The following is a 14,566-nucleotide window of genomic DNA, read 5'->3' as shown; positions in this document are numbered from 1 at the left end:
AGAGCTATCTTTAGAGGGGTCCCTGGTTCCTGTGCGTTCAGGCATTCCGGAGAAACGGACTCCTTCACCCTGCCTGGTAGGCGAGATTACCTTTTGAGTATAGAGACACACGGGCGACTATAAATATGGCGACCCCACTTCAAGATGCGCTGTGATTGGCCGGCAGTGTATAACCCTCGCTGTGATTGGCCGGTAGTGTGATGACGTAATTTTGCCGGGAAATCCCGCCCCTGTCACGGCTAAGTAGAAAACATATAAAGAGAAGGCTTCAGAAGCTGAAAATAACGGAGTGGGGGTTCTAAAACTTTAGCGATTTAACAGTTAGGACCATTTTAAGATTTGTTTTATAAAAAAAGTTACATGGTATAACTTTAAAGGCGAACATTTGTAACTCAAATATTTACTTCTGGGTGGTCCCTGGAACAACATATTTTGAAATGGGGGTCCGTGGCCAAATACCTGTAATTTTTGGGGGTCCTTGACATGAAAAAGTTTGAGAACCACTGATTCAGAGGAAGGATTTAGAAGTCGGGTCAAAGATCGGTTCAAAGATATTCAAAGACTTGCACTCGTTTTCACGACTTTTCAAAAATAGCAGATCTACAAGCTCGCAGCGCGGCACTCGGTGTCGCACTGTGAGCTTGTATATCTGCTATTTTTCTAAAGTTAAAGCATAAAATAACGGTTAAAGTGGTTAAAATCTAACGCGACTCGGGCGCGTTCCAGGTATTTGAGAGTTAAAAAACGGTAGAAACTCCACCCGTGTGGTCAATGGTACTATCCATGGTGCTGAAACTGCCTTTCACATGCGGTGAGCCCCAGAAGATTTTACAGTCACAGAGCAGCAATCATGTTTATTCATGATCCCTATTGTTAGTGTTACATAATCATTGTGCCTCCTTATTGAAATGCAAGTAGGCCTGGATGAAAATCTTACTGTAAGAATTCACATGGAGTGATCTTCTAGGATTCGAAATAGTCCAAATGTCCAAATATCTATGTATTTGGACACATATGAGTAAACCATGAACAAAAAAGGTGTTAAGGCTGTTCATCCAATTGCTCAGACTTAAATCAAAGCTGACTTTCTGCACTTTAGTCTCACAATCATTGTATTGTATTGTCTCACATTAATCCCCCCAGTAATCTGAGAATGTAGCAAAAGCATTGGTGTGCAATGGTGTGATGCTGTCTCAATACTCAGGAGGCAGTGAAGCTTTGCTTTGAGCATTAAGTCTTACATCCCTGTGAGTTAGTGTTATACTAGGCACAATAACAGACATTTGGTGTGCCAGGCATTTGATCCAAGTTTCTTATAAATGTAATCTTGCTAGAGAAGGCGAGCGGGCAGAATGCTGTAGGAGGCTGAATACAGCTACTAAAGTACACAGTTGAATGATTTGCTTCATCACAGTGTAAACTCTTGCCAAAACCATGCACAGCTCAGGGTGAATTCCCGATTGAACTATGACGATATAGCATACGGATTGTGATCGGGGATTTCCATTATAATCTTGGGTGGGAGGAAACATGACAGCTAGCCATTGCGTGCTCAGTGACTTTTTATTATGCTTAAATAATATCAGGAACTATCAGGAGCTAATAGGAGCACATAGTAATCAGATCACTGTCCTCCTTAATGTAAATATTATCCTGCTGCTGAAGGGAAGGTGCAACGAATTCTAATAGCTGTCTTAGACCTACTAGATGTAGTTTTGCCCCTGCCATACAGTAAGAGCTAGGCGTTGCAGGTTGTTTCCATATGATTTCCTCTGTGAAACGTAATGGTGCGTGTGAGGAATCCATTACTTTAGCTCTAATACCCTGCTGTGATGTTCGTGGGGTTTGTGTCCCTACATTTCCACCCACCCACCCACCCACACACACACACACACACACACACACACACACACACACACACACACACACACACACACACACACACACACACACACACACACACACACACACACACACACACACACACACACACACACGCACGCACGCACACACACACACACACACACACACACACACACACACACACACACACACACACACAAAACCACAAATAATGTTACAGTAATTTGACAGCAGGATAAAAAATACGTTTTTTATGTTCAATTGGGACTACAATAAAAACCTAGGTCTGAGTGAAATAGATGGGTATCTACACATTCTTGGCTATTGTTACATTCTGATTAGAAACCAACCTGCCCATCTCATCTCATTGCCCCACCATTATGTCAGGAATGATAGAATATCACCACCATACTGTAAGCAAGCAATCAGACACCCCAGAACAATCAGTTGGATCAGAGTTCTGCTTACCCCGTAATCTATCTCCTGGTACAGCAGATTGAAATCATTGACAGGATTGTAATCAAATTCATAGGATGAATTTGTTCCACAGAGTGATAACGAAAGGGGCATTACCATTACAAAATCCATACTACATGCAGTACTGTTTTTTAAATCAATGGCCTTTACAAACCATGTCCTCAATATTTCATAGATAGTGAGAAGTGATATTCAAGTAATTTTGAACCAAAAAAAAAAAGGCCATATAGCATTTTGTGATGTTCTCTCTTCGCGGATAGGAGCAGCATGTGGCAGAGACACCATCAGCATTCAACTGCACACTGTGTACCCTAAAGACCTCAGTGGATTGTTAATCCCATCTCTGCCTGGTCCCACATGCAGAGAATCCCCACGCAGGGCAGGAGCCATGCATTTATTCTTTATGAGCACAAGAGGAGACCCCTCGTGGCATCACATTTCAATCTGACAGCCCTTTGACAATGAAAGCCTGATTATGCTTTGTCGTACGACGGTGTCACTCACCTAAAATACCCGATCTACAAGCTCACAAGGAACATGGAGGATGAATTAAGCATGAATCTTTGCTGTCTCAGCATGATGTCCCCAAGACTGCCTGAATTTGACAGAGAAATGGGAACAGAAGAGCAGTGCATCAAGTTGAAACCAGGATCAGCTTGTGTCCACCCAGTCCATAGGCTACCATAATGAAAACTAATGGGCATGCCCTTCACAGCCTTTATATATTACCTCTATGTTCACAGCCCTTTAGCAGGAAGCATGCTATTGATTCTTTGACTCTCTCTAACAGAATTATTTGACTTTCCAATCCACAGTATGTGTGACATTGACATGAAAAGGCACCAGGTTCTAATGAATATTTACCTACAGTACAAAATCTAATCATCAATCATACTTGTAAAGTGATGGCTGCATGGGTCTCTGGACCAAGTAGTTGTATTTGACGAGTTGGGAGAGAGAATGTGTTGATCTGAGAAAGGAAAAGGTAATATTTAATTAGTGATGGTGAATGATACGTGTACCTATTATCCATGGGGAACCAGAAAACATGCTGATAAATAGGATGTTCTGTCCTGAAGAGATTGTAGAGACAGAGAGCCTGCAGCACATTGTATTTAGGCAGCCCACTATATGGTGGAATGCAGACTTTAAGCTAATAGTTAAACAGTAGCCTATAGTAGCCTTTCTCATTTTGCGAACCATGCAGATACAAGCATGGAGTACGTTTTGACATCATGCAATTGCAATTGCAACTGGATTATAACTGTTTTTATACATCTTGTAAACCACACTAAGTTTAGTGTGTTCATGAAATGTGTCAAGTTATAAAAAAGATTTTTAGGCAATATGCGAATACAACATAACTATTGAGGGCTGCTGTCATTTTGTTTTGAAGTTTGGCCATTACTGCCTAGTGCCTACCCCAGCCAATGTGGAAATATCAGCTTACAGTATAGGCTATTGCTAGGAAACTACTGACATCTTGTGGGAAAGATACAACATTACAACATCAGAATTTTAATCATTACCATTTATTGTCCAATAAACCTACAGAAAGACACCAGAAACTTTATGGAACAGTGATGAAACAACTGTGAATAGTTTTAAATATCCATTTCTAAGTGTGAAGAAGGCATAACACACATGAATATCTGACCATATTGTTTGGTGAAATGCAATGTGGGTGTTGGTCTTTTTGTACTACTAGTCCTTACCCGTTCAAAGATATGAGCTCCGAAATGATGTGCAGTGTGTGGGTTATGGGATGTGCACTGTGCACACGGTATATGAGGGATGGAAAGTAACTTTAACTGGTACTTGCATGATAATATGTAGGAGCATCAATGTAAGAAATACCCGTTTCGTTTAATGGCTATGTGTGTGTGTGTGTGTGTGTGTGTGTGTGTGTGTGTGTGTGTGTGTGTGTGTGTGTGTGCAGCGGTTTGGACCGTGAGACCATCCGCAGAGTGGTCTGTGTTTCTTTTTGAGAGGGTCGGTCCGCCTGAAAAACGCGTTTTGGAACAAAACGGTTACGTTTTGCGCGTTTGTGACGCCCTCTACGGGTCGAATTGGAAATGCTTCTGGGGATTCGTTGAGTAAGCCACCCGCAACCTGTGGCAGAAATTCAGTGTTGACTCGACGTTTTGTTTGTGATTTATGGCTATTGTTTGCAAAACGGGCCCCTCCCGCTAACTTTGGAGGCCCGTTACGAACGAACGGTATGGACTATCAAAATATCCCTTGACTATGTTCATTGCATGGGTTCAGAGATCATGTGTACCCATTTTCGTGACATTTGAAGAAAATATGTAGGAAAAGGAGCAAAAAGTGTGTTTTGGAGAAAATTCAAAATGGCGGAAAATCTATCCTGACGCAAATGGGCGGGGCCTATATCGGGAGATGCGTATTGACCCAAGGAATCCAGGGAAAAAAGAATTTTAATGTTCCGACCTACGGTTCAAGAGTTACAGGCCGAAACGTAAAGTGGACTGTTATAGCGCCACCATGAGGCCAACTGACAAAGTTATTTTTTATTTAATCCTTGATATCATTATAAATCTCCTCTCAGAGTTTTGTAACTGTAGCCCCTATGGTTTGCGAGAAAAAAAATATTGAATGTGAGTTTTTGCGATTCCCATTATAAGTCAATGGGAAAAATGTATTCACTAATAAATTAATATCAATTAAACGATTTGTGAAAGTGAAAAAAGGGCTTCACAGTTATGTCAGGTGTGTTCATATGCTATTGGTGATGCGATTTCAGATCAATTGCTCCAGCCACTGAGGAGAAACGCTGTTTCAGACACTCACTCAGACACTCACTCAGACATTTGGTGAATTATATGTTAGATAATAATGAATGAAAAAGAAAACCAGCCTCATGAGTCGTGACTATTTTAAACTCTTACTACTGGGTCACAAAGATAACAGATTTCCAGCGAGTAACACAAAACATATAAAGAACAAAAATACCAAACCAATTTTTTTTCTATCCATGTAAAACAGATCACTGTGGATTTACATTCATATGCATCAAAACTAGGGAACAGTAATGAAGGATAAGAGTTCCAAATTTTAAAGGCAGTTTTAACTGTTTAGAATAGATGAACATTCATTTTGGAGCTTCAGGCCAGGGTGGCACTATCCTCCCCCCACCCTCTATTCTAGATTGGAATCCCTAGAATTGCATGATTAAAGTTAGAGTGCAAGGTGTATCTATTTGTTTAATCGTCATCATAGATAACTCGGGACAGTTCTAATGCAAATGGAATTAAACTTGGCAAATGGCTTGGAGGTAGTGCTCAAAGATCAAGGTCACAGCTTAGCATCATTGTTCATATATATTTACAATTACCCTAAGATCGAACTTGATTACATTTAACAGCACATGTGGAAGTGGAACAGATGGCCTATCTGTGAAGGCTTTTTTTTGTCATTTACCCATTTAGACCTGTTATACCTTTCAATCCGGGAACACCTTTTTGTAGCTGTTGATATATATAATTTATTTATTTAAATGTTTTTATAATTTTTTATCATTTTTCTGTACCTGTTTTTAACAGGAGAGAGTAGCATAGACACTACCACAGCTAAAGCCAATGGGAAGCTGGGAACTGACTTTTATCTACTGTACCTCAGCCCAAATTCCTCACCAAATGAACACAGGTTTTATTTTCATTGATAATTATCCAAATTAGACTTTAAGTTTGGAAAGGCACTGGAATGAATCAGTGGTTGATGCTAAAAACTGTCTGTTTCCGGCCGACAGGCAAGGCCTTTAGTCAATGAAGGAGCAGCGTTCTCGGTGACGTGACCACCAACAAGTGCAACCTGTTATAAATAACAGCAAGGCACCTTGACAGAGTGCCAACTTGCCCACCCTCATACATACAGACAGGACTCATCACAGCTCACAGTACTTGCAAGCTCTGCTGATACACAAGTAGGCCATATATGGCCACAAGTGCACAAGGCGCAAGTTGGCACCTCGATAGAGCGCAGTCTAGTTTCGGCAAGCGCCACGCGAAGCTTGGCCAATGTGACCCTGGGTGTAAAATAAACTTTGAGCACTTTTTGTGCAAAGATGTAGGCCACGCTTCAGAGCCTTGGGGATAGGACATTTTTTGGGGGCCTGGACAAAGCCAGATGTTGGAGCTTAATAGCTTCTCTTTCTTAAAACATGATACACAATGGAGTATTTGCATATATACAGTTCTACGCAATAAGCAATGGCAACATTGATCAATCTTTCACATTTCTACAAATTCCTACAAAATAGCACAATTAAGTCAACAAGCACTGTACTAGGGTGTGTTTTGGTGTCCCACTAATCGGTTCAACTCTCTGATTCTGACAATATGATAATTTCAAGCCAATTTTCAATTCAAAACCCTAGACTGACAGTTGAAGAAATGTTAAAGATGACAGCAGATTAAAACATGGCAGGCTCCATAAGACTGACCTTATAGATTAGTACACTGTGATATAAGGTTGCAAAACACAAATACTTTTTGTCCAAACTACCACAGACTGTGAGCTGAATGAAGTCTGGAGATCAGTCATTGTGTGAAAAAGTTGAATGCAGTATTACACCTCTTTCCACAATGCTTTGACAGACGCCTCGGATACTAAATTGTCTATGGCTTGATGTCATAGATAGAGCACTTGGGTTTGCAATGGTAAAAACTGAAGTGAAACCTATAGAATATCACCAGTTGCTTCAGTTGGATTTAGCTAGGAGAAAGTGCTTATGATATTGGTAAGTTAAAGATACAGAGAAAATTTGACAGCTGGTGTTTGAATGAGACGAGCCATGCATGCAGGCCCAAGCTTTGTGTCTGCATTTTGAGCACACTGTACTGCCTGTATTCTTGCACATTTGCTCTGGTAGACTAGACACAACTAAACACACATCTAACACACCCATTACAAAATGTAGAACACAACAAGCCCCACATGTCTCTAGAAGGTAAAGAGATACAGTAGGGAAATACTTCTTCCAGTATAGTTTTGCATTTAAAGTGCTAATGTAAAACAAAGATCAGGCAAAATTCTGGAAAACACTCTTCAGAAGCATTTCAGATGAAAGGGTACGGCTCAGTAACTCTTAAAGGTATAAGAGGAAACTGTTTTACGAGACGTTGGCTCAGAAGGCCACAACTCCTCATGTCCTCCTCTGTGAATGGAAGATCCAGTAGGAGACAGCTTTCACTCTCCTGAAGACTTTGCTCAGTGAAACAGAAATTGGAGACATCATTATCCGAGCTGATTTGCAATGACACACTGTTCTCCTGTTCAGCATCATGGCCGTTTTGGTGATACATATTGCCGTTACACACCAGCATCACATCATCCGTCACCGTGCCACTGTTCAAATCTGCATGCATTTCACTTTTCTTTACAGTGGGCTTCAATGAGGGAACAGTGTTTGTCAGTACTTTGACTGGTGCAAAGTTGCCTTGTGTGAACTGACTTAAAGTTAGAGACTCCTCCATTGCTAGATCATCTGAGATTGTCTGAACCACGTTCAGACTCCACAAATCACTAATCCGCCTTCTGGCTTTAGCAGGGCTGGGTTTCTTTCCCAAGTCCAAAAGCACACAGTCAGGGTCCTCAATATCCAGCTCAGCGTCCATTTCCTCCACAGGGGAAAGGACTGAGGAAAGCTTGGAGGAATTTACAGGGGACTCAAATATCACTCCCATGGGAATAGGTCTATTGGGCCTGCGGAGGAAACTGCTATGTACTGGGTTGGTAGACTGTGTCTCAGGCTGCATCATCATGTAGTTTCGGACCGACTCTGGCACTAGGACTTCACGTCGCCTTTTGTGAGGCAGCAAGGCAGAGAAGCTTCCGGGTACGCACTTCCCCACAATGGGCACCAGGCGTGTAGGTTTGAGAGCAGAGACAAATTCTTCTAACTCTTGGTAAGAGGAGTGGTCCGAGTACGGCACCACGTGGATGTTGGGGTGGTAGGAGACCAGAGGCCTGCTGGTCGGTATGATGGCCAGAGTGGGGCATTCACTGTTCCACTGCTGCATGGAGGCATAGCGGATCTCAGACTGCTCCACAACTCGAATACGGCCAGCTCCTGGCTCAGTGGTGAAGACATCAGGAAGCTCTAGAACTTGGAGTGTCTCCATCCTTTCACAGCTTACTTCGATCCATGTTTTAAACTCCATGGCGAGTTCCACCAGCAACGACTCCTTCCCAAGTGTATACAGACCTGTGGAGTGCCAAATAATAAGGTACAGTATGCACTGACTGATTATTGTACAGCAGCAATTATTATTACGACGTTGAAATGTTTTCAACGTTTTCAGCACAATCGAAAAGAAAATAGCATAAATGTTGTTGCAAAAAAGGCAATAAAGTAAAGAGTCCCATAACAGCAAGACTAGTAATCATGTGAAAATCTATTGTGAAATAAATATCAAATAAAATCTGGACTGCCATTTTAACCATATAGTGCCAATAGAGAAATGGCCCTGAGGATACAGACTTTTGTTACGTTCATATTTTACCAGGTAATGTAGTTGCAATTTGTCGCAGATCTTATATGTGATTATATGAGTTATATGATTAGGTGCAGTAGCTGGAATGTACTGTAGTCTGGATCCCACAACATTGGAGCTGAGAGCCACTGCTATAGTGTATGCAGCTATACATACCAATTACAACATTGTGGTTGGGGTGAGAGCGGATGATCTCTTTGATTTGCTGTGTGGCTCGCTGTCTTGTGGGCAGGGTGCGGCTGGGATCACAGTTGGTGTTGTCCAGGTATAGGACATCTATGACGATGTTGGTTCTCAGGCATGGCTCACGGAGCATGGAAGCAGTGTATCTGAAGTCACCTAAAAATAATTGGTGTCAATATTGGTTACTTGATGTGGTATTCAATCAATCGATAGAATACCAATAGCTCTTATTTTGTTTTATTATTACACATTATTACCACTTTATTGCTATTATTCAACAGGAAAACATGAACATACTATAATCTAATAATGAATCACTGTAACACTCTTTAGCACTCTTTAACTGTGGATTATACCAACAACTAGTGACTTGACTTTCGTTTTTCTTTACTCTTCCTCATGTATCCACTTTGCAGATAATACCAGTGTCAGTCTACCTTATGTGGATTATGTGGTCGACACGCACTGACGTTGTGCACCATTAATCCCATCCATGTACAACACACTGAGTTGACTTTTTGCGTGTTTTATTTAGCACCTTAATTAATGTCCATAAGTATAGTATATCATGCACAGTACACAGCTGCTGTGTATATATAAGTTTATCATGCACAGTAAACATCTGCTGCTATGCTCACACACCTTTTATATCTTATCTCAGGTACCATGTGTAAATATGTAGATCATTTGTTAATTTTACCCCCTCTCTTCTTCCCTCTCTTTCGTCTATGGAAATAATGATGATGGGAACTATGCACAAAGAAAATCAAATGGGAACTACCTGAAGACCCCGACCTCAACACAAAAAAGCAACTTTCAAAACAACCTATACGGCTTAGGTAATCGCTAGTAAAAATCAGCAGTTATTACGTATTATTAGTATTATGGACACACTGACCAGTGTATAATATACAACCAAAGTAGGCTTCGAAGAGAAACATAACAGCTCCTGGACAGTGGTTGGCATCAATTAGTGTGACTGTCAGCCTCTCCTTGCCAATGTCATCTAGTGGAAGCATGTGTGTTTCACCAAGCTCCAGGGGATGGATCCACTGCTCTTTGACCTAAAAAGAATAAATAAAAAAAATAAAAAAAAGAAGCAAATGGTTTTATGTACATTAACTGTATGAAGTAGATATACACCCAGTGGCCACACTTTAACCCTATTAGTGCCTATCCCGAACAAGTTCGGCTTTATTTCAATCCAATACAATATTTTATTTGCTATTTTACTTACCCCGAGCTGCTTGGAGCAACGTGGGTTGTCCTTGCTCGTCCAGCGCTAGCCAACGAGAGACGCTAGATGGTCCGACGATTTATTCCATTGAAAATGGTTTAAAATAAAGTTTAGAGCCCCCCAAAAAAACCTCAATCTATACTGTCGGCGGCACGACGTATTCCAGGGTGCCTATCCCGAACTAGTCCGGGATATTTAATAAAATGAATTATTTAATCGGAGGCCTCAACGAAGCCCCGGCCTAAACGTCCATCCATGGTCCGGGCCAACACTCGGCCATACACGGGCCGTAGTCGCGCTAACGGCCGCATCGCGCCGCCCACTCCAATAATAAATCACATCTTTAGACAGGATTTTCTACGGATTGTGTTCCCAGACCCAAAGAGAAAGTTTTTTGCGACTGAAATAGCTTTAGATCGGGCTTCTAAATGGGTTAGCATTTTGGCTACGTGTCAGCTAGCTTCCTCCTCTAGTCACCCATAGCATTGGCTGGAGTGAAATCCCAAGGCACTTGGGACAGTGTCGACGGAAGCTAGAGCGAAGGTCTATAGAGAAATTTGTGGCCGGCGGCACTGTATGAGTTAACATGTACATGCAAACTGCCACACTTGATGGAATGCATTGGAATGAGAGCCAGGGGGACCAAGTTAACTAAACAAAAAAATATAAAATAAATAAAAGAATAAAAAACATTTCAGGAAAATAAATGCATACCGTTTACCGTAAACTATTTGTGATATGTCCTCTTATTTTCCAGAATCGATTATTTGACAAAATTCATTCATTCAAAATTTGTGTTTGTTCCGAGTAGTCCAAGGGTGGTGAATGCTAACCTGCCGACACTGGTGAATGCTAACCTGCTGACGCTGGTGAATGCTAACCTGGTGAATGCTAACCCTAACCTTACTGAGACTAATGGGACGTCAGACTATCGAGATTTTCCCTTTGTTCAGAAACTGGTCCAACTGGCTCTTATCAACTTCAAAGCCTTCTAGTTTGCTTCCCAAGAGTGTCAGTCACTGCTGCATGCCTGGCTTCGAACATTTCCGTTCCTTGGGAAGAACTATCTGCAAGCGACTTAGATGCTGTCTGCACCGAAGTTGCAATAACCTCCATTGACAGCCCATTAATGTAACAGAAAATCTGATTGTCTTAAACAACAATAAACTATCCAATATTGCACCTGTACGGACAGCTTGGGTTTATCTTCTTTGTCTATGTCACGTTTTTGTGTCATAAAAATCCACTGTTGTCATGTTATGACTCATGGGAAATCAATAAACTCAGTGTGCAGCGATATTTATTCTGTGTTCGAGTTTGGAAGCACTCTTTTTCAATTACTGAACGTCCTGATGCCTACTGCATTTGTGCAATTTTGGTGGTACACGCAGGACGTTTATTGATTTACAACAAGTGCATTTATACTCTATGTATGTCTATTGAAGCGATTGAAACAATTTTGAAGTGGTTTTGTTCAAGTTACAAAATGTCAGACACACACTGTAATGCTATATAGGATACTACTTGGTTTCATTAAAAAAAAGGGTTTTCATAACGAAACACCTTATCACCTTATCTTAGCCTTGAGGCAACCTTCTCCCTTGTGCTGCATAAGGTCATTCACATGCAAAAACAAAAGGATGCAGGTCCAATATTACCACCGTTTTTCCCCACCAAAAACATTTTTTAAAACAAAATATATAATAGATATATGCTTTGGAAAATGTGCAAAGTCCATCATTATCAGACCTAAATTTACCCATCAATTTCTTATTTATCAATTTGTAGCAATTGTAGAGGTACAGTATGAGGGCTTAAATGCATCATTTATGAAATAAAAGTAAATATAAAATACTAAATAAAAAAATGTAAAAAAAAAGAAAAATGGTGCCCAGAACACCTGGTGCACACTGTTCCGGTTACCAAACAGAAGCATAGATTTCAAACCTGAAGATTCATTACCTGAAGTCTGAGTTTGAGCAGCCTGGCAGAGACTGGGGAGCAGTAAATGGGCCAGTTGCTCCATGTGGAAGTCAGGCCCGCTGTGTGGTCGCTGTGCATGTGAGAGAGGAAGAATAGGCGAGCGAGCGGGCATCTCCGCAACTGCCAAAAGTCCACCGCCAGTGGAGTATCAGGGATGGTTTTGCCATTTGACATGTTCACAGCTTTGCTGGGCCCTACAAGCAGAGACAGAGTTTGAATACTAGTAAGACGCCTCAGGGCGACATGTGAGGTCGCACCAATTCTTGGCCATCTGACCAGTGATGTATATCGGACCAGTTACCCATATATGGAGACCCCTGGTACCATATGGAGATCCATGTACTGTCACTGTATGGAGATATGCTGTGAGAGCCCAAACATGCTTACTCATTTATTCGTTATGTGAAAGTCCTATGACGTCTATGACATCTGGCACATTTATGCCCATACATGGAGATCCCTGTCTGTAGAACCAGCCACACACATTATGGGCTGTCTTGGCCATATATGGATTCTGTTGGTGTGGTATGTGGCCGATGTGGCCTCCATATATGGGCATTCCCATATGAAGTCCTGTAATATTGATGACATCAGGGAACTCCATATATGGGCATAAAAGGGATTCTGTTAGTGTGACATCACAGTGAAGCCAGAGTGTGATGTCAGAGTGGCAAACCCATTCTGTTAAGAGTGGTTCCCCTGACATCACAGTGACATCAGAGCATGATGTCAGGCTGAGCGACAAACCCATAGCCTACTCTACTCCACTACTTCTCGGATCAAAATATTGTACTTTTCTTTTACTCCAATACATTTATTTGAAAACTTTAGTTATACTAGTTACTTTGTAGATTTTGATTATTATTATTAGAAATAGAAACATAAAGTAACCACTTCAACTTACTCCATACGTACCTGTCAAAATACTTTATAAACATTAAGGATGTCCATAATTACAACACCAGAGGCAGCGCCACAGATCACTTTCAACCCACAGTCAAAACCAACAAAGGGTCAAACTCTTTTTTCTGCTATACCACCAAAATGTGGAAAGCCTTACCGAAGGTCATAAAGGAGTGTGGATCACTAGCATCCTTTAAAATTGCCCTGAAAAACCACCTACAGGCAGCAGCCGTTCGCAACTGGTAAAAAAAAACTAACCTAGCCCAACCCTACCCTCCCCTGCCCCTTCTTTGTATATACTTACTTACTTACTGTTTAGACTCTTTTTTTGTTCTCTATTTTTTTTTCCTTTTCTTTACATATCTACTGCATAGTACTGTGTTCTATTCGTCTGTCATTCAATGTTATATGAGATACTTAAATGGTTTCCTGTGGAAATAAGCTTAGTCTTTTCATGGATCTCCTTTTAGTAGACCTTGTACCAGTGAACTGTACCGTCATGAAACTGTCCCCTTTCCTATGCAAACTTCTAATAAAGTCTTAAATCAATCAATCAATACATTATTATGGCCATCTGAAGATAGACGATCTACACGCATTGTGAGCTTGCACTTTTAACTTATTTCTGCATTATTTCTGATACTTTTACTCAAGTAAAATATTTGAGTACTTTTTCCACCACTGCTGTTGAGCCAGTTGGGTTCATTCATGCAAAACCACGGGGGGGGGGGGGGGGGGACCGAAACAATGGTGCAGCGAAATGATATTTTCTCCAGTTAAAACATTACAGTGTAGCGGTAGCCTGATAAACAGAGAATACGCCATATAAATGCAGCTAACGTTGGTGGTTGTCACCTGTTCCGGTATGTTAACGTTAACTCGCAGCTGCGACATTCTGACACATGTATCGTTATTTACTGGAAGCTAATCTTCGTTATTTTCACACGCTTTAACTTACCATTTGTTATCCCGTACGCGGAGTTTGCACTGCTTGGTCCGCAATATTTCTAGTTAATTTACACAAGTCCAATGTCACGCCCCCTTTGTAATGTTTTGGTTTTGTATCTTCCTCATTTTGTACAAGGTTTGTTTCGTATCAGGAACTGAATGGTACTGACAGTAAAACGTGTCAATTTAAAAGCAGTGCCCCTGCCGGTTGTGTGCGGTCATTACAAATGAACTGAAACTGAAACCGTTGTACCATATGCATATCATACAGACTGTATGTGTGTACTGTACTGTGTATATATATTTTTATATAAGAATGTCTTTATTGCAGACTCATGGTCCATAGAAAAACATACAGTTACATACAACAATAAACATAAATGAAAAACAGTCCAAATGAATATGTTAGACAAAGTTGGCCTATAGGCCTACATAGGAGGTAGGCGGGCCTATACAG

General features: G+C 41.1%; 1 protein-coding gene across 1 annotated transcript; it reads right to left on the bottom strand.

Annotated features, from left to right (window-relative positions):
* Positions 1–7,418: 7,418 nt before the first annotated feature.
* On the bottom strand, positions 7,419–14,224 carry dclre1b (DNA cross-link repair 1B; the record flags this gene model as incomplete). Its single annotated transcript, XM_080732673.1, has 5 exons — positions 14,120–14,224; positions 12,238–12,452; positions 9,937–10,102; positions 9,012–9,194; positions 7,419–8,566 (listed from the first exon to the last, which is right to left on the bottom strand). Exons 2-5 carry the CDS (start codon positions 12,430–12,432, stop codon positions 7,419–7,421), a joined length of 1,692 nt encoding a protein of 563 aa, XP_080588799.1. The 5' UTR covers positions 12,433–12,452; positions 14,120–14,224.
* Positions 14,225–14,566: the final 342 nt, after the last annotated feature.

This window comes from Nannobrachium achirus (genome assembly GCF_963921795.1).
Source record: "Nannobrachium achirus genome assembly, chromosome: 9".
Taxonomy (NCBI): domain Eukaryota; kingdom Metazoa; phylum Chordata; class Actinopteri; order Myctophiformes; family Myctophidae; genus Nannobrachium; species Nannobrachium achirus.
This window is presented reverse-complemented; position numbering and strand designations above follow the sequence as displayed.